General features: G+C 42.4%; 2 protein-coding genes across 2 annotated transcripts in view; one reads left to right on the plus strand and one right to left on the minus strand.

Annotated features, from left to right (window-relative positions):
* The window catches only part of adamts14 (ADAM metallopeptidase with thrombospondin type 1 motif, 14), a 33086-nt gene extending 23949 nt beyond the window's left edge, over window positions 1-9137 (plus strand). The window contains exons 12-22 of the mRNA XM_084669500.1: window positions 202-374; window positions 583-716; window positions 1133-1256; window positions 1491-1571; window positions 3376-3539; window positions 3698-3863; window positions 4126-4258; window positions 4503-4710; window positions 5263-5392; window positions 6396-6506; window positions 6719-9137. Of these exons, the coding sequence (XP_084525626.1) occupies window positions 202-374; window positions 583-716; window positions 1133-1256; window positions 1491-1571; window positions 3376-3539; window positions 3698-3863; window positions 4126-4258; window positions 4503-4710; window positions 5263-5392; window positions 6396-6506; window positions 6719-7329 (2035 nt within the window). The 3' untranslated portion in view covers window positions 7330-9137. The remainder of the gene's footprint in view (window positions 1-201; window positions 375-582; window positions 717-1132; window positions 1257-1490; window positions 1572-3375; window positions 3540-3697; window positions 3864-4125; window positions 4259-4502; window positions 4711-5262; window positions 5393-6395; window positions 6507-6718) is intronic.
* A 926-nt stretch (window positions 9138-10063) lies between these two features.
* star2 (steroidogenic acute regulatory protein 2) lies at window positions 10064-12247 on the minus strand. Its single transcript, XM_084669505.1, has 7 exons — window positions 12178-12247; window positions 11878-11985; window positions 11625-11755; window positions 11319-11477; window positions 11030-11214; window positions 10733-10826; window positions 10064-10201 (listed from the first exon to the last, which is right to left on the minus strand). Exons 1-7 carry the CDS (start codon window positions 12239-12241, stop codon window positions 10097-10099), a joined length of 846 nt encoding a protein of 281 aa, XP_084525631.1. The 5' UTR covers window positions 12242-12247; the 3' UTR covers window positions 10064-10096.
* Between the last annotated feature and the right edge of the window lie 6022 nt (window positions 12248-18269).

Consider the following 18269-nt stretch of genomic DNA (forward strand, 5'->3'; position numbering starts at 1 on the left):
TGCCTTGGATGAGTACAAGTGCATTGTTAGAGAGATGATGAACACAATTTGCTAGACAGACAGTGATGACTTATGGCACACCAGACACTGATTAAGAAGAAAAAATGCAATAAAAATAGATAGTAGAGAGACGGACAGTTGGTGTGCACAGTTATCTCCGGGTCATTTTATTGTGTTTGTTTGTGCTTTGTGCTTTGTCAGCCCTGCCTACGGGGGTCGCGAATGCCCCGGGTCCACGTTTGACTACCAGATGTGCAACACGGAAGAGTGCGCGGGACCCTACGAAGACTTCCGTGCCCAGCAGTGCATCCAAAGGAGCAACAAATATCACAAGAACATCAAACACACCTGGCTGCCTTATGAGAACCCAGATGGTGAGATACGTTAAAAGTACAAATCCTTCAGCTTGACTTTCAGCTGTCTTTTTTGAAATCCTCACCTGGGATTTGATATGGCGACATTTGCAGAGAGCAGAATCATCTCCATGCAAGCATATTACATCAGATAAAGTTCACTCTTTGCTATGTTATGTCTGAGTTGGACTTGGTTTGACCGTGGACTGTCTGTCTGGCTGTGTTACAGAGGCCCACAAATGCGAGCTGAGCTGCCAGTCAAAAGAGACAGGCGAGGTTGTGTTCATGAACCAGGTGATGCATGACGGGACGCGCTGCAGCTACACAGACCCCTTCAGTGTGTGCGCCAGAGGGGAATGTTTGGTATGTCTTCTTTCCAGCCAAACACAGACACATACACATACTCAGCTGACACACCAATGTAAACAAATATCATCCAGAAATGTTCAAGATATTAAACAAATGTTTTTTAAGGTGCTGAACTCATCTTTACTCACCTTACAATGTATACACTTTATGTTGTTATATAACACGTATACAGTATGCATATTGTATTTATTCTAATTTGACTATAGAATACGTTTTTATCATTGTTGACAAAAGAGTATAAGTATATAAAGGACGTGAGGGTTGTCTTCAACATTTTGTATTTATTTTTGTGTTTAATATTTGTAATGCACCCCTTTTTGCACTCAAGCTGCTGAATTGATATGTGTTGTGTAGCTACAGTCCCGCTTAGCCGATTGACTCAACCTTACTCTCTGTCCTTATGTCCATAGCACGTGGGCTGTGACAAAGAGGTGGGCTCCTACAAACAGGAAGACAAGTGCGGTGTCTGTGGGGGGGACAACTCCCACTGCCGCACCGTCAAGCTGACGCTCACCAAGACGCCCAAAAAAACAGGTGACCTCGGCCCCCAACCCACACACACACACTTGTAGCACAATGCCTGTTTCTTCAAGTTCATAAAACAAGGTAATGTCATCTCAGCCCCCTCATTGGTAGTATCATGGATGTTTTATTGTGTTGTAGCCTTAAACAAAATACATAGCCCGGGTGTCGGACAGTTGTAAACTGTAAGTGAGGACGCAAGCTGTTAATTCACACCATTCACTGACTGCCATTCTGTCCCGCTAGGCATGTTGAAAATGTTTGACATCCCTGTGGGTGCACGACATATTGTCATTGAGGAGAACGAGACTTCGCCACATATAATTGGTGAGTGGGGTTTTTAACCAGTAGGAAGCATATTGGAGGGGGATGGTCTGTTCATAACAGATTTGTGTATTTGACAGTTCCGCCAATAAAGCATGTTTTGTAGTACCCTGCCAAGCTGGGTTTGTCATTCAGCTATTTAAGAGGTGCTTTTGGATGCCAACTGCCGTTATACACCACAAAGGAAGGAGAAGTTACATTTTACATTTAGTCATTTAGCAGACGCTTATTCAGAGCGCCTTACAGTAAGTACAGGGACATTCCCCTAATAGGCTAATAGGGTTAAGTGCCTTGCCCAAGGACTAACTAACTTTGCACGGCCGGGAATCAAACTGGCAACCCTCTGATTAATAGCCTGATTCCCTAACCGCTCAGCCATATGACTCCCAGTTGTTTTGACGTGTGCGCATGCATGTGGGTCGGCTGGTACGTGCGTTCGCCTGTCTGCTCAGTGCGGATAGAACATAGCCGAGGGCAGGCAGACAGATGAGGAGCCTGAACATGGGTGGGCCACCTCGAGGGAGGGTCGGTTAATGACAGCTTGCAGAGTTGCCTGCCTAGGGGATGTGACAGTCATTACAGAGCCTCGCTCAAGTAATTGTAGCTGGGAAATGAAACAAACAGTCTGCTTCTGTGGTCCGTCTGGCCCCCGTGTCTATGAACAAGTTGTTTGAGGTGTCAAAGTAGCTGAAGCTCACCATGTTTTCAGGAAATTCTGAAGCGTGGTAAACACAAGACATGAAGTGTGTCTCATTGCTGCCATTGTAAATTCCTTGTTTGTGCAAACTTACTTGGCGAATAAAACCATTTCTGATTCAGATTCTGAAGCTTTTGAACATTTTGTTGCTACATAACTAATGGTGACTTTTAATGTATGCTACACGAGGGAAGTTGTTGTGGTATAGAGACACTAATAATGTTGCTGGCTCCCAGGGTGAGTGAAGATTTTAAATTAAGTCAACTTTAATGATTGTTAAAGTCAGGCAGGCATGCAGGGACAATAAATCTACTTTTATTTTGACAAGTAGAGAAAAAAAGAAGTTACTTTAACAAAAATGCTTCCGTCTGGGAGTGGGGAAAATCCTTGACTCCTCACTCTTCATCTCCTGAGCACCTCTGGATTGGAGAGAGAGAGACAGAGACAGGGTTAAACAGGGTCTGTGTGCTCCAGTACCTCCTTTGTCCTGGTTGCCACTCTGTCCTTGGTGGGGTCCGGGTTTCCTCCTTTCAAGAGCTGCTGCTCTCCATTCTTGGAACCTTCTTGCACTCTTTTGCTGGTTTAATGAGCTGTTGCTCCTGATGGGGAGTTCCATTATCATTTGATTGGCTGCAGCTGGGCAGTGGCCATTTGGCAAGGGTAAGCAGGTGAAAATACTCATGGTTCATTACCTCACTCAAGCTCTTCCTCCTGCTCTGGGCTTTTCTTCCTCCATTGGGAGTGCCACAAGTGTGTGTCTGTATGAGGTTGAAACTGTTCTCTTGCAGCAAACAATAGATCTCTGTGTAAAAAAACTCTGGCAAAATGTTGTATCACTGTAGCCCGTTTCCAAGCCCTTTTCCTTCTTCATCTCCTCTCATCCCTATCTCCGCCTCATATCCCTTCCCCCTTTCTGGGTTCTGTGTTGATGAACAGATGAGATGACAGACTTTTTACTGTTGGAGGTATCATTAGAAGTTGATATACTTCTTAGATTTTAGAGAAAGTTTATACGAAGGAAAAGTATTGTTTGATTCTTACAGAACGGCTAATGTACACATTGTGCTTGTGGACCATCATAAAATGTCTTTCCGCTTCTGTTTTCAACAGCTGTTAAAAATCAAGTCACTGGCAACTTCATTTTAAACGCCAAAAGTGAAGACGCCAAATCCAAAACATTCATAGAGAATGGTCTGGAGTGGGAATATTCGTTCGGAGGCGAGAAGGAGACCCTGAAAACGACCGGACCCCTTCATGAGGGCATTGTTGTGCTGGTAGGAAGAACATATGGTTTGAGTCAGGGAGTGTAGCTGCCAGCTCCTCATGAACTGTGCTTTGAATCATCTATAAAGGCGGAGAGTTGGACTACAGTGAGGTCTTGATATGCTGTGTGATGGTGGTCTTTTCCTTTCTCCATCTTTCCGCTGACTAGGTCATCCCCCAGGAAGAGGAGGCTAAGATTAGCCTGACGTACAAGTACATCATCCATGAGGACTTGCTGCCTGTCATCACCAATAACAACGTGCTCCTGGCCGAGCTGGACACCTATGAATGGGCGTTGAAGAGCTGGTCCCAGTGTTCCAAACCCTGCGGAGGAGGTAAGTGTGTGTGTGCGCATGTGTGTGCGTACATATATGTGTGTGTGCGTGCACATGTCCCGTATTTCAAATCCTTTATAGAAGGTGCGTGTATGCATGTTTCGGTCTGTGTTCCTGCGTGTGTACAGGTGCTTGCTTGCTCTCTGGTGAAATATAATTGTCCAAGTAACGTGTGCTTGTCCGTGTCACATTCATTGTGGCAGATGGTAGGCCTTCTATCTTGCAGACATTAGATGAATTGAGCGGTTTTCAAATTCTGCAGGTATACAATACACCAAATACGGATGCAGGCGGAAAAGTGACAGTCGACTGGTGCACCGCAGCTTCTGCGAAACCAGCAAGAAACCCAAACCAATCAGGAAACGATGCAATGTGATGGAGTGCAACCAGCCACTGTGAGTCCATCTCCTTCCCTCTCTGCTTTGCGCCGTCAACAGATTCCATAATAATGTATTATTATTATGTATTATTATAAAGTACCTTTGCTGTGCTGTATATGCCCTTTAATTTCCAGCACTAGTCAACTGGGTGTCTATCTATAGATCAGTCAGGATAATTGCAGCCATTGATCCATGCACTGACTGTACAGATTATGCCTTTTAACATAAAAGGTCATTATGGTCTGGGTGTGCTTGGCAGGTGGGTGGTGGAGGACTGGAGCCCCTGTAGTAAAACCTGTGGGAAGCTGGGCTACCAGTCCCGGGGGGTGCAGTGCATGCAGGCTCTGAACAATGGCACCAACCGACCCGTTCACACCAAGTACTGCATGGAGGAGAAGCCTGAGATGAGGAGGGCCTGCAACCGCTCAGCCTGCCCGGCCCAGTGGAGGACAGGGGCCTGGTCACAGGTGGGTCAGAGAAGACAGACACTTACAAGGATCGTTCTGTGTTCACATCTAGGTACTGTGCAAGATGTGTCACTGCAGGTGGATGGAGGGTTGAAATAAGCGTGATGGAATTCTGTATTCACGTATGAGACAAATGCAATGGCTTTTTAATTATCCAAAGATAGATATGTTAAAATGTATTATTGCATATTACCTAATGAAAATGTAAATACTGACCGTTGTGCGTTTATGTTGTATATAGACAGGGGCGCCGCCAGAAATTTTGGGCACCATGAAAAATAAAATATATATTTATATTTGTTGATTTCTATTATTTTTTCTATTTTTGGAGGCCCCTGTCAGTCAGGGGCCCTTAGAATCGTCCTAGCTTTCCCCTCCGATACGGCGCCCCTGTATATAGACGACAGTTTATTCAAGTGAAGGACTTTTGTTTTTAGAGCTTTGGGAATGTTCTAGTTTGTGGATGTGGGCAAAACAGGTTCAAAATCTATCCCTTTCGATAAAAACATGTGTGAAAACACTCAATTGCATCACATTCTGTCTTTCCTACAGTGCTCAGTGAGCTGTGGAGAAGGGATTCAGCAGAGGCAGGTGGTGTGCAGGGCGACAGACAACACCATTGGCCAGTGCGAAGGGGATAAGCCGGAAAGCGTCCTCATCTGCAAGCTCAGCTCCTGCCCTGGTAAGGGTTAGGGCAGGGGTCTCCAACCCTGTTCCTAGAGAGCTACCCAACACTAGTGTTGAATCAGGTCAAATAATTGTTGATTGGAAACCTGTGAGTTAGGGTATGAAAGGCATGCTCACACACATACATACACATACACACACATTTACCATCAGGCTTACCCATATGCACACACAGAGCCACAGGAACACTTATATGCTCCCCACACACACACACACACACACACACACACAACACGCATGCTCTCTCCCCAGACACACACATACCCCAATGACCCTAAGTGATGTCAATCAAGAGGAACTGTTGAAAGAGCTCACCCCCTGCTGTCCCTGTAACAGCTTGAGAAGAACTGTTCAGCCCGCATTCTCAGGGTGTAGCTCCCGGCTGAAATCAGCCTCTGTGCGACAAGGGGGAATTGAGTTTGAAGTGGCACAGCAGCCTGTTATGTGCTTTATAGGAAAGTACCTGGAGGAGAGTTAACCATATTAATGCTGACCTTCACAAAGCCCTTATAGTACCTTGGAAGTTTGGGACAGCACCTGTGTCCCCCCTACCTCACCTCACCTCACCCCCCCAGCCCACAGACCCCATCTCCCTTCTGCTAATGAATAGTGTCAGAACAGACATCAAGCTTCCCTCCAGCTGCATCATTTGACCTACTTTGGACCACCTTTTCTCCCCTTCCTTGTACAGACCTTGGGTATAATACCCCCCCCCTCCCCACCACCCCCCTCCATCTCAGTCATGGGGTCAAATGGGAGTTGTCCAAAATGGGAGTTGTTCAAATGAATGGGAGACATTTAGGGCAAGCACACAGAGGCTCTTTTAACTAAAAGAGTCGGAAATATTGCCCGGCTCCAAGACAGGGTTAGAACTACACAGCACACCCTTACTCTTTTCACAGTGGCTAGCAAGAGGATGTGTTTAGTTTTCCACCATCTCACAGGCACTTTTACATATCAAACACTTGTATATATTTTTCGCCTCTCTTCTGAAACAGGACAGTCCTTGCTGCCCCCTCTCACCCTAGATGCTGTGGAGAACTCGACAACAAAGAATGAGGGGGTGCATCAGATGGTTCCAGAAAATCCTGTTCATAAAATCTCCTCGAGTAAGTCAGCATGCACCACTCTAGAGAACAACTCTCACTGGAAAGCCATAAAAGTTAAACACATACTCTATACACAGCATATAGTTTGTTGTTTAGTGATAGCATTGACGTATTTTGATGTTGCTTCAAGGATATACATGTATATTATGAATTATATTACTATATTATGAAGAATAATGTTTGTGTTTTTGAATTCCTGGTTGATCCCTCAGATGAACCATGTCTAGGGGACAAGTCTATCTTCTGTCAGATGGAGGTCCTGGCTCGTTACTGCTCGATCCCTGGCTACAACAAACTGTGCTGCGAGTCCTGCAACAAGAAGGAGGGCCTCAGCACCCTCTCCCCAGACCTTCTCAAGTTCTTCCCCTCCGCCTCTGTAGAACCTGATGCCCTGTTCAATCCTCCCACCCCAGCCGAGGCCCCACCCCCCGCCACCACCCAGAGCCCATCCCAAACCACTAAAGCGGGTGGCAGGCGACCTCGCTCCACCTCCCAGGGTCTGACCACCGCCACTCCCTCCTTCCCCCTCCCCGTACCGAGCCAGGAGTCCGCAGGTGTGTCTTCATCAGCAGGGGAAGGTCTGTATCAGGGTCCCCTTAGCAGCCCTTTCCTTCCTGGGCATGAAGACTCAGACCCTGGGCCTCCTTTACCTCCAGGGCGGGGCAACAGGCCGCCACGGTCCTCTGCAGACCCCAACGTAGGTGCCTCGAAAGAGCACAGTCCTGTCAGCACTTTAGGATCGGTCACCGGGAGCAGGTCAAGAAGGGACTATCCAGTATCCGAGAGGGACGCAAGTCACAGAACCTTGTCAGTTGGGACATAGACAGTGGCCTCCTGTGAATGTGCTGCTCAACTATATGAAGTCTTGTACCCAGCTCAACATCCCAACACCTATTGGACTTCCAAGGACTCTCAATGATTGCTGCGATATATAAATAATTTGTATTCTCCATGCCAGTGGACTTATACCAGTAATGGTTACCTCAACTAAACTGCAGAGTGATCTCTATGCACTAGCACTGCATTGCTCAGCCCTCTCTGCTTCGATCATGAAATGGAAGAAATCAAAGACACGTTTGAAACAAAGGTGCTGTAAACTTAAACTGACTACGAAACGTGTTCAAATGTGACGACTGCATTGCCTACCATTTACGTTTTGATCTGTGTGTGATTCAGTTGTGTGTAAGCCGTTTCTCAAGTGCATCAGAACTACTGTTGAATTTATATTGTGAACGTTTGTGGCACAAGACAGAATCCTTACTTTTGGGGGCCTACCCAAAAAGCCAAGTGTCACTTCTCGCAGGGAGCTTAGTAACCTCTGCCTTTGGTGCTCATACTAAACAGAATAGCAGACTGTTCTCAGTGGTCAAGTGTCAAGTCTGCTTGCAATCCAACCCCACTGTAGCGTGCAAATAGCCTCTGTGGAAGTCACATATGCTTTAAAAGTTAAAAAAGAAAAACACATTCTGATATTTTTTTGTAACTGATATATTTTTCAAGTAATATTGTATATAGTGTACATTTTTATCTGGTTATATTAAGAAAATTAACAGCCAACTATATAATGTAAAGTATATTGTAATTGGGAAACAGAAAATATAAGTTTGCAGAATGTGGTTGGTAAGAAATCACGCTGTTGGGTATTATCTTATTCCTGTATTGCAGTTCATCCTTATGTCTCTTGTATAGTTCTTGTATATACATGAATGGAAGCTTTAAATGTTAATATTTATTAAATTTTTAAATTGTAGGGATAAAAAAGTAAAAAAAACATAATTGAAACATACATGGCAATGCTATTTTGTTGTTTTAATCTGGGTACCAATTTTGTGGCAGATAGGTAGACAATGACACCTGCAGATTTAATACCTCCTTATTGGTTAAACTAATCGTATAATAGAAAATTCCTAATTTCTGAAAATTCCCATCCCAACACATACAGATAAATAAGTGCTACATGCCAGTGCAGTGACCTTGGATGTTGAATAAGACCTGGAAGTCACTATTCTTTGAATGGCTTACTGTATGCTCTCTCTCAACACCCAGCATGATGTTGCATAGACAGAACTACATTCAGCTTCGCAGTTCCTCCACACACATAATAAGCATACAAACACAATATTAAGAATTTGTTTTATTTGTTTGTGCACATTTAGCACACAATCAAGAAATACCTTTTATATTTTGTAATACAGTATATGCACATTATAATTGATGTGTGTTAATGTCTGAAAGCAATGAGCCCCAATTACTGATATTGATCAGACAAGCCTGGGTTAAATGCTGAAAGTAGTCCTTGAAGAGGTCTCTGATTAATAAGGTGTCTGCTTTTAGTGAAGGCTTCAAACTTATGTCTAATGTCATACAGCAGAGCACGCTCAGATAGCACTCTAACTCCCATAAACTGTAATTTTCTACAACTCTATGAAGACTTGATTTGTCAAAAACAATATACAAATGTGTGACTACAGAAATGAAGTTTCAAGGTACAGTGGCTCTTCTAATGCCATTTTGGAGAGAACTTTGTTTATAGAAAAAATAATATATACATAGATGTAACATATATATATTAATATTTATTTATAATAGAAAAATAATAAACATTTACAATTATTACAGTACACACTCAATTCATCATGAAATGGTCAGAGGCCATTTAATTGTATCATTGTGTAACCCTTTCAGAGATTATAGATGTTTTGGAATAAACAGTATTTTCGCACAGTACTGGGACATTTGGCATTAAAAAGGCTCTCGTCAGGTGCTTTATGGTGAAAGGGTATGTACTATTTGGCTGCCAATGGATATGGTTCACTTGTTTTAACTAATCATTTAACAGCAGATACAATTGCCTCCAAACTCTTGGATGCGACATTATCATACAAAACAAAGACCCCAATAAGTACTGTCATAGTAAACAAGTTTTGTTCAGGGCCAAAATAGGATCCCAAAACATACAGGGTCTTAAGACAACTCTAGGAGGAAAAAAAATCATAAAAGACAGGACTTAGGCAGTCATAGTATACAGTACAAAGAATAAGCGCTCAATTGATATCCATGAGGTCTTTACTGTATATTATTTTAATCCGTTGAATACATTGGGCAGGGAGATGAGTATACACACAAAGGGCGGTCATATTTTAACAGTTTACTAGAACTGGATGAAAACCCTAGCCATTGAATTATGTCGTTGGAGAACAAGGCCAAAATATATTTTAAAAGATATCAGTTTTCAAACACCTCACACAAAGAGTTTGTTTCTTAGTTCATAGTACATTTTCATTCAAAGATGCAAGTCCTATAGTCAACAAAATGTTCCCTCAGTGAAGGTAGAAGTAAGTGAGGTTTGTGTGGTACTGTATCAATTCCTATTGTTTGCTGTACACACGGTTGTGATGGGCAGATGGGGTATCAGTTATTGTGTCCCAGGCAGGGCGTCCTGCCATGTCTCTGAGCTCCTTAATGTTTCTGACAGCTCATTGAAAAGGCACTGCCTGCTGACTGACTTTTTGAAGGGGTAGTCATCCCCCTGTTTGTCCCGGTGCTCGGGAGCACAGCATGGTGTAGCGGTGTGTGTGTGTGTGTGTGACTCAGCCGTGCACAGGTCCCTCTGTCAGACGTCTTCGCAGGTGTCTGGTGAAATCCACCTGTGCCCGAGGCAGGGCCTGATTGACGATAGACTTTGGCAGCCAGCCCTGAAAACACAAAAATCATGGTGATTTAGAAACTGTTTCTGACTGCTTGGGGAATGACTAGCAAACCTGAATACTTGTCCAGACACTACCTTATCTTACACTGTAAGAGAAAACACTACCTTCTCTTAGCAAATGCAAATAGGAGTCATGGATTAACCAAAACTTGTCTTCTTCATTCCAAATCACCAGGGAATGTGTATGCCTCTGTGTCATTAGGGGTAATTTGTCATTTGTAACCTCCTTTTATGTGTGCATTCACATTTCACATGGATCACCTAAATCAATCTACTCAAGGAGAAATCCACAAACCAGTCAATCCAACTGTGTTTACACTATACTACTGTCACAAACAGATGGTGCATAGGGATTAGTTCAGACACATCCAAATTGCAAATGTACAAAGGCAAGCATGAACAGCTACTATTGCAGTGACTCAGTATGGAGCTTCATAATGCTGCTTGCTGGCTGCAACGCTGATTCTACAGCATTTTATTTTGACAGAAAATCTAATGGACTACACAAAGAATCAACCTTGACATCCATGTTGAGAAGCCATATGAAGCGACTCTTCCTTGTGTCATCTCCCAGTGCCTCGATGATAATGCATGTCGGTCCATCTTGTGCCCTGGGGGTCCAGATGAAAGAAAAGCTCATATTACTAAGGCTACTTCAACTCTTTCCCCGCTGGCCAGACCCAGTGGAAGATTTGAAAAAGCATTAGAATTAAAATAGATGTTATGGAGACTCACTACTGTAGCTGAGAAAGAAAATGAAAACAGAAAAACTGAATATAAAAAATGACCTTGTCTTTTAAGGTGATAAACTTACCTCACAAAGTTTTTCTGAGGTGGGTGGGATTCTATGTCAGTTGCCACGCCCCCCAAGTATATACGTGAATTCTGTTTGTAGCAGTGCCTCACACTCAGGAAGTCCCGCTGACCTATTAAATTACTCGCTGTCGCTGCTGACACCTCATGTGTAACCATGGTTTCTGCATTGACTTGCTTCAGGATCTTAAACAGGATAAACAGGTGACAGTCAGAAAATGCTATTGACTTAATTAATGTGTGACCTTCTGTCACAAAGAGAATGTGGCCTCCCATGATGGTAATCTTACTTTAATGTTCTGAATGCTAGGGTTCCATTGGTGCATCTCTTCTACCTTCACAAACAAGATGGTATGAAGTTCCTCTGGTGTGGCATTCAACAAAGCCTCCAGTCTGAAGACCTTTTTGGCTCCTGGCAGAACTTTACTACATATCACATCCCCGTTTTCCTGCAACAGACAATTTACAGTGACAAGCGTTAAGGCAAATGTTATTCAGAGAAAGATGTTGCGATGCTTGAAAGAGCAAGAGATGAGATAGATATGGAGAGAATGAGAGACTGAGCATATCGGCAACAAAAGCAGGGTGATTTATACCTCTGTTATTTCAATCTTCCATCCATCCTTGTCCTCTGCAATTTCCAGGGCTTTACTCAATGCCTCTTGTCCTTGGTGTATATATAACAGGTCACCTGTGTTGACTAATCTAACCTCTTCTCTCCTGGACTCTGTGCAAGTTTTCCATAGGTCAGTATTGTAACATACCACACCCTTATTGAAAATGCATGTGTATACAATACAGCTACACAATCATCACACATATCAGCACAATGAACACTATGAATTTTACCGTTGCGACAACCAAAATGACCCATCCACTCTGGAAGCTGGACTCGCCCACCTCGCTGCAGGTGAGCGATCTCCTGGCCGATTGCTGCCATAGCTGTGCGTTGCAGTCCTGTGGAAAACAGCAATAGGCCTGTCAGCAAGGATAGTTCTCCTTCAACCATGACAAAATGGTCTAACACAACAAGCCCTATCCTATGAAGCCAGTTCCTGTACAGAAATCCGTCGAGATCATGTATGAAGAACCAGTTAAAGAGAGGAGAGATGGTTACTGTGCAGATGAAGGGGGTTGTGATCTCTATACCTGCCATGCTCCTGAGGTGGGGATAAGAGATTCCACAGCAGAGCTTGACAACAGCAGGCAGCATGGTGTCAGTCCAACAACGGCAGCCTGGAGGAGAGGGGTGCCAGACTTTATAGGGGAAGTGAAGGACTTTGTGATGAGATAAGGGACAGGGAGGAAGATAGGCTTTAAATGAAATTCTGCCCCCAAGGTTGCTTTGGTGTAAGGCCATGGCAAACGGTACTTAAAAAGTTTTACCAAAAAAATATAGATACTAAAATATCCAAGAGGCATAAAGAGTGCGATGTATGCAAGAGGCAGTCAGCAGTTACTTAAAATGACGCCATGTTTTGTAGATGTTGCTTTGTGATGATCTTTCAGTTTTTTCTGATTGTTAAGGCACGATCTTTGAAACAATTGGCAACTACGCACATTATCCAGAAATCTTCACAACAAACAGCTGCTACACATGGATTATATAAATACATGTAAAAAAATGTGCAGGCCAAAGCAGTTTGTCATAAAGTTTTGTCATAAAGTACTGTAAAAACACACTCACAGGTGTCCAAATGTGTGAAGTATTAATGTAAATTCAGAACATAACTCACAATCCATACAAATGAGGGGAAACATTTTCCCCTCAAAATGTTCTATGTATCCCTCCTCAAACAACAAAATGTCTTGTTTTAGTATTTATTTACTTATTTGTTTTACTTTTCTCCCCTTGTGTCGATAGTGTGTTGTGTTTGGAAAACATACATTTTAAACATTTTGATGTCTTTATAGATGTGTGTTTACAGTACTACATGTTTGACAAAATGTTATGATAAACTGCTATACCCTGCACACAGAAAAAGGATAATCCACAAGTGTTTTTGTGTTTATACTATCAGCACGTAGTTGGTGCTTCATGTCTTTATTCAAATGATGGTTTGTCTGTACAGTTTGAAAAAAACATCTATAAAAAAAGATATTGGGGAGTTTACAGAGTTTTGCAAGAATTGTTTCTTGTTAATGTGTATAGTTGAGCAAAAAATAGCAGTTTCAAAAATGCCTCAGTAATAAGAAAAAACTGTAACCATTGCATAAAAACATTAGAAGATGCTAAATGCTTCATGGCTAATACTTTCTAGTCATTAATTTAGTTGTGCATTCCGTAGAGGTAATTGCAGAAAATGAATCTCCACTTGAACGCCCTTCTGCTTCCATTTTCACAAAATCCTAACCTGCTGTGGATTTCCAGATGTGAGGTAAGTATGTGCTATTATCTTGCACTGTCTACAGTATCACCTTGTTTTCCCTCAGTAAACCAAGGTTCCCTTGTAATCCCTGTGAAAGTAACCGTTTCTCATTCAGCAAATGGACTGGGGGACTTTTGACGACAATCACCCTTGTAGCAGACTGCACATTATAGTGGCAGACGACACTCAAAAGTTTAATTCAGTCTGTGGCAACTTTGGGGAAAATTCTTCACAGTTTCTTTATCTCAGGCAGGCTCGAATGAAAGCGCTGCTCAAATAGAAAGCTACGGGTCAAATACATTTAATTTCAGATGCTTTTTCCCCAATCCTATCTACTGTACTGTCTCACGTGAAACACAATTGACGACACTCCAAAGGGGGGGTCAGATGGCTAAGCGGTTACAGAGTTGGGCCATTAATCAGAAGGTTGTTGGTTCGATTCCCAGCCATGCCAAATAACATTGTGTCCTTGGGCAAGGAACTTCACCCTATTTGCCTTGGGGAGAATGTCCCTGTACTTACTGTAAGTCGCTGTGGATAAGAGCGTCTACTAAATGACTAAATGTAGAGCCAGGTATTTAGAGCCAGGTATTTTGAATCTTCAAGCAAATTGGATTTGAAAGATGTTTACCATATAAATCATATCCACATCCAGTCATATTTAAAAGACACGGAAACCAACCACCATGTTTGTTGCCTTTACTGAGAACATGCCAAGGGAATCATTAAAGGCCTCATTTAATGGGCTGAGGGAGGGTGTGTGTGAGATGGGACTATCATAAACACCGGACATTCCAGAGAATCCTGTTGATTCTTGCCTTTTGGACAGAGCACTGAAATGTGACCATGAAAGACAGCTTCAGATTAAAACACCTTCATTTTTAAAGGACAGCTGCTCCAAATCAAGATAAGTGTATTGTCGTATATATGTCAATACGAAAATTAAGTGCTGATTAAGACACCAATATGTAGTTGCATTATTCAAGGAAATTAATTAAAGCAGGACCAGACCCTGAATTAGCCATCAAAATGAAACAGCCGTTTCAGTGCTGCGTTACTATCATTTATCACAGTTACCAGTGTTCAAAACACAGAGCCTGTCGGTAAGCTAACCACTAATGAGCTGTCAATGTATTAAAGGTTTTGGATGGAGATTTTAAATGTTAGGTGTCATGTTTGAAGGGTAATGAGCTAACTTTGTCTCCTTTCTCTCTCTTTTATTCCTCTCTTTCTTCCTCTCTTTCTTCCTCTTTCTCCCTCTCTCTGGTGGTCTCTGTGTTACAGCATTGGTAGGCGTGTGCCTGCCATCCCTCAAAGCCATCTGGCAGCATGCCTGTTCCCCCAGCCCAGAGGCCCGCTCCCCAGAACAGAGCTGACAGCACTGCTGGAGAAAAGGCAACCTCTTATCAGAAAGGCTTAACAGGTGTCCTTGTGAGAGGTCTTATGACGTGAATACTGAACTTAACCTGCTGACCAGGCCTCAACACCACAGAATGCATGGATGCCTCTGTTCAACCCAGGTCAACCTGTAAAAACCGCTCCAGAAAGCCCCAGATTACAATATTACCGAACCTGAGACTGCCATTACTTCCAAATGGACCCCGTTTGAAATGTTGATGTGAATAATTCAGCGCTACAAGTAAATATATTCTTTAATCACTGCATGCAATCACATTTTTCCCTAAGCATGAAAACACATCCTTGAAGAGGTTTGGTCCAGACCCATTCCTTGTGTTTTTTGGAACTCAAAAGAATCATGTGTCTCCTGTTCTATACAATACACCCTTTGTACAGTACTCTCAATAGCTTCAAAAGCATGGCTAAACAACCAATGCTTATCATAAGTTTGAAGAAGATGCCTAATCTAAGATGTGTGGTATGTTCAAGGACAGATCATATTCCTGTACGGTTTTCAACTGTATTCTATATATTCTATACAAACTTCCCTTGCTTAACCCACTGTATGTACAGTTCAGGGATATAGGTATATGTCAGCTTAGGCAGGGACATCAATAGTATTTATTGATGTCCCTGTTTTTATAAAAACAAAATAAAATCAAGATCCACAAAATGGATGTCATGGAACACAAACGGTGTCACTGAGGAACCAATAGGAACAGAATCATTTATTATCAAAATGTGAAAAATGTTATGTAATGTAGGTGTAGCTGCCGTCAGAGAGGCAACTCATGTTTAGATCTGTTTGCTAAGAGAATAATTAATAAATAGTTAAATATTCAGCATGGGTTTTGAATGAATGAAGAATGTATTTTCTGTTGGTGTATGTTGGTTAATTTCTTGTCATTTAGATAGAACCATGAACAAAAGTGGGAACCTATTCTTTATGTTTTTTGTATTGTTGGTTGTTGCTGTCAGGATGGGTTTGTCGGTGCACTTCAATAAAGGAGACACATGAGGTGCTGTCCTGGTGGCATGTAGCCTACGAGACAGTTCATAAATAAATAAGCCGACATACTGTTCATACAAAGTCAAATAAGTTTATTATTATGAAGAAGATGTCCAAGTTTATTCTTCTCGAGTAAGAGAGGCCAATGAGGTATGTGTTTGTCGTGTTAATTGCTTTTCTGTATGTGAACGTGTAATTGGCCAATTAAGCGTATTTTCGCACGTTTTGAATGTGCACTTTATGTATTAGTTGTGTATGTACATTTCGTTTATTCTGTGTAAAACACTTAAGAAAGGTAGTTTAAGTTAATGTTTTTACTCTTAGTTCTGACGGCATTGTTGGAGAATAAATGTCAGTTGAAACCCAAGAACGAGCCTTTGATTTAGCTCGAGAGGAGTAACAGTCACAACTCAGCCTGCTTCGTGCTGGAGGAGAGGTGAGCGGTGCCAGTCGCAGCGGAGCCGCAAGTCCTTTACACAGCTCGTTGAGTGGTAACATCGCTCTCAAGCAACGAAGGGAAGACGGACTGCATGCACGTGAGGCCCAAATCAGCCGCAATCGAGGTCCAAGAGTGCAGCGTGGTTAAGCAAAGAAGAAGCAACGCATTTAAAACAAGTTAAATGGGAAGTAGTAAATTAACCTTTTGCTAACTCTGAAGGGACTCCATTAAGTGCTTGAAGGGGTAAAGTGCAGTGGTCAAAAAATATAAGTCCATGCAAACAAGCAAGTTATTGCTTGTTTAAAGAAGGGTAACTGTTACTAAGAGCTTATTTCCACTAACTACAAGTATTTAAGGTTCAAGCTAGTTTAAGGGTAAAGGTAAAGTCTTTGACTACTTCATTTTTGGATTTGAAGGTCACTTGTTTTTTATTTTATAACAAGAAAGGGTATTCCTAATTTTGGTTTAGTGTGCTTATCACACACTTATGTCATCTTTAAAGAGTGAAGTTCATAAGCACATTTAAGTGTGATATCTGTTAGTTAAGTTAAAAGTCACAAGTAACAAAGTCTTTAGCACACTAGAATAGTGACATGGCTGATCAAGAAGACTGTGGCACTGAAGCTGTGAAGTTGCAGCAAGAAGTCCTGATGATGAAACTCCAGACACAAGCCCACAAGAGCCAAGCACAAGTCAAGCTGCTAAAGAAGAGAGCTTGAGGAAAGGCCAAAGAATTAGGAGACTCACTGAAAAGGGCCAAGCACTGCACGAAGAAAGAGTGAATAAACTCCAGACTTGCTTTAAGGCAAGCTATGATGGATGGAAAGCCGCTGCTAAACAAGTTAAAAGAGCACTTGAAGCACCTGTCAGTGCAAGATTACTTGATCAGATTGTCCAAATCCAATATGCTTCAGCAGAAGTAAAACAAGCCTATGACGAGCTACGGAGTCATGCAACTCCTGACGGAGACACTCGTTGCAGAGTGGACACATGTGATGCCGTTTCTCAAAAGCTCATACAGCAAGCACATGAATGACTTGCAGAAGAAGAAAACGTAAAAGATCCAGCAAAGAGATCAACTCACTTTTAGTGAAGCTGGTTCAGTGTTCATCTCAGCAGCGTCCCAAAAATCTAAAGGTTCAAGAAATACAGCAGCCTCCCATAGATCCAAAGGTTCAAGAAGCACATGTTCAAGTTCAAGCAGGTTGTCTGTGAAGAAACTAGAAGCAGCAGCCGAACTAGCTGCAACTGAAGCCACTCTGAAAGTTATGGAGAAAATGGATTGCAAAAGAAACAAGCTTGAAAACCTCGAAGTAGAAAACCAACAAACATTAGCAAAACAAGAGCAGAAAACAAAGCGCAACTGAAAGTGTATGAACAAGAAAGCAACTCAGATGAAGAAATCTCAGATCTTTTACACGACAACGCTAAACAATGAAAAACTGCTCCTAAGTCAGTAAGTCTTCCTGGACTTCAGCTCGCACCATTACAACCCACTACAAATGTGCAACAGCTTTCTGCTCCACAACGGACTACAAGGTGGCAACCTACAACTAATGCCACACAAGAAGATAGCACCACAGCACTGGCTAGATCGTTAGCAAAGTCCATCAACATAAGTCGCCTACCACTACAAGAGCCTGCTGTTTTTAATGGCGACCCTCTCAAGTTCAAGGATTGGAAAATGTCCTTTCAGACACTAATAGACAGGAAGAGCATTCCGGTGAATGAGAAGATTTACTATCTTCGCAAGTATGTTGGTGGACAAGCCAGAAGATCTGTCGAGAGTTACTTCCTGCTGGGTACAGATACAGCATACTATGCAGCATGGGACACCCTGGAGGAAAGATATGGCAGTTCATTTGTTATCGCTAAAGCCTTCAGAGACAAGCTAACGTCATGGCCAAGGATTGGAACAAAGGACAGTGCTGAATTACAAGAATTCTCAGACTTTCTCAGAGGCTGTGAAGCTGCTATGCTACAAGTCAAGAGTCTTGAAGTTTTAAATGATAGTAGTGAAAATCAG

The sequence above is a fragment of the Hypomesus nipponensis genome, chromosome 13 (assembly GCF_054491055.1).
Source record: "Hypomesus nipponensis isolate SF chromosome 13, ASM5449105v1, whole genome shotgun sequence".
Taxonomy (NCBI): domain Eukaryota; kingdom Metazoa; phylum Chordata; class Actinopteri; order Osmeriformes; family Osmeridae; genus Hypomesus; species Hypomesus nipponensis.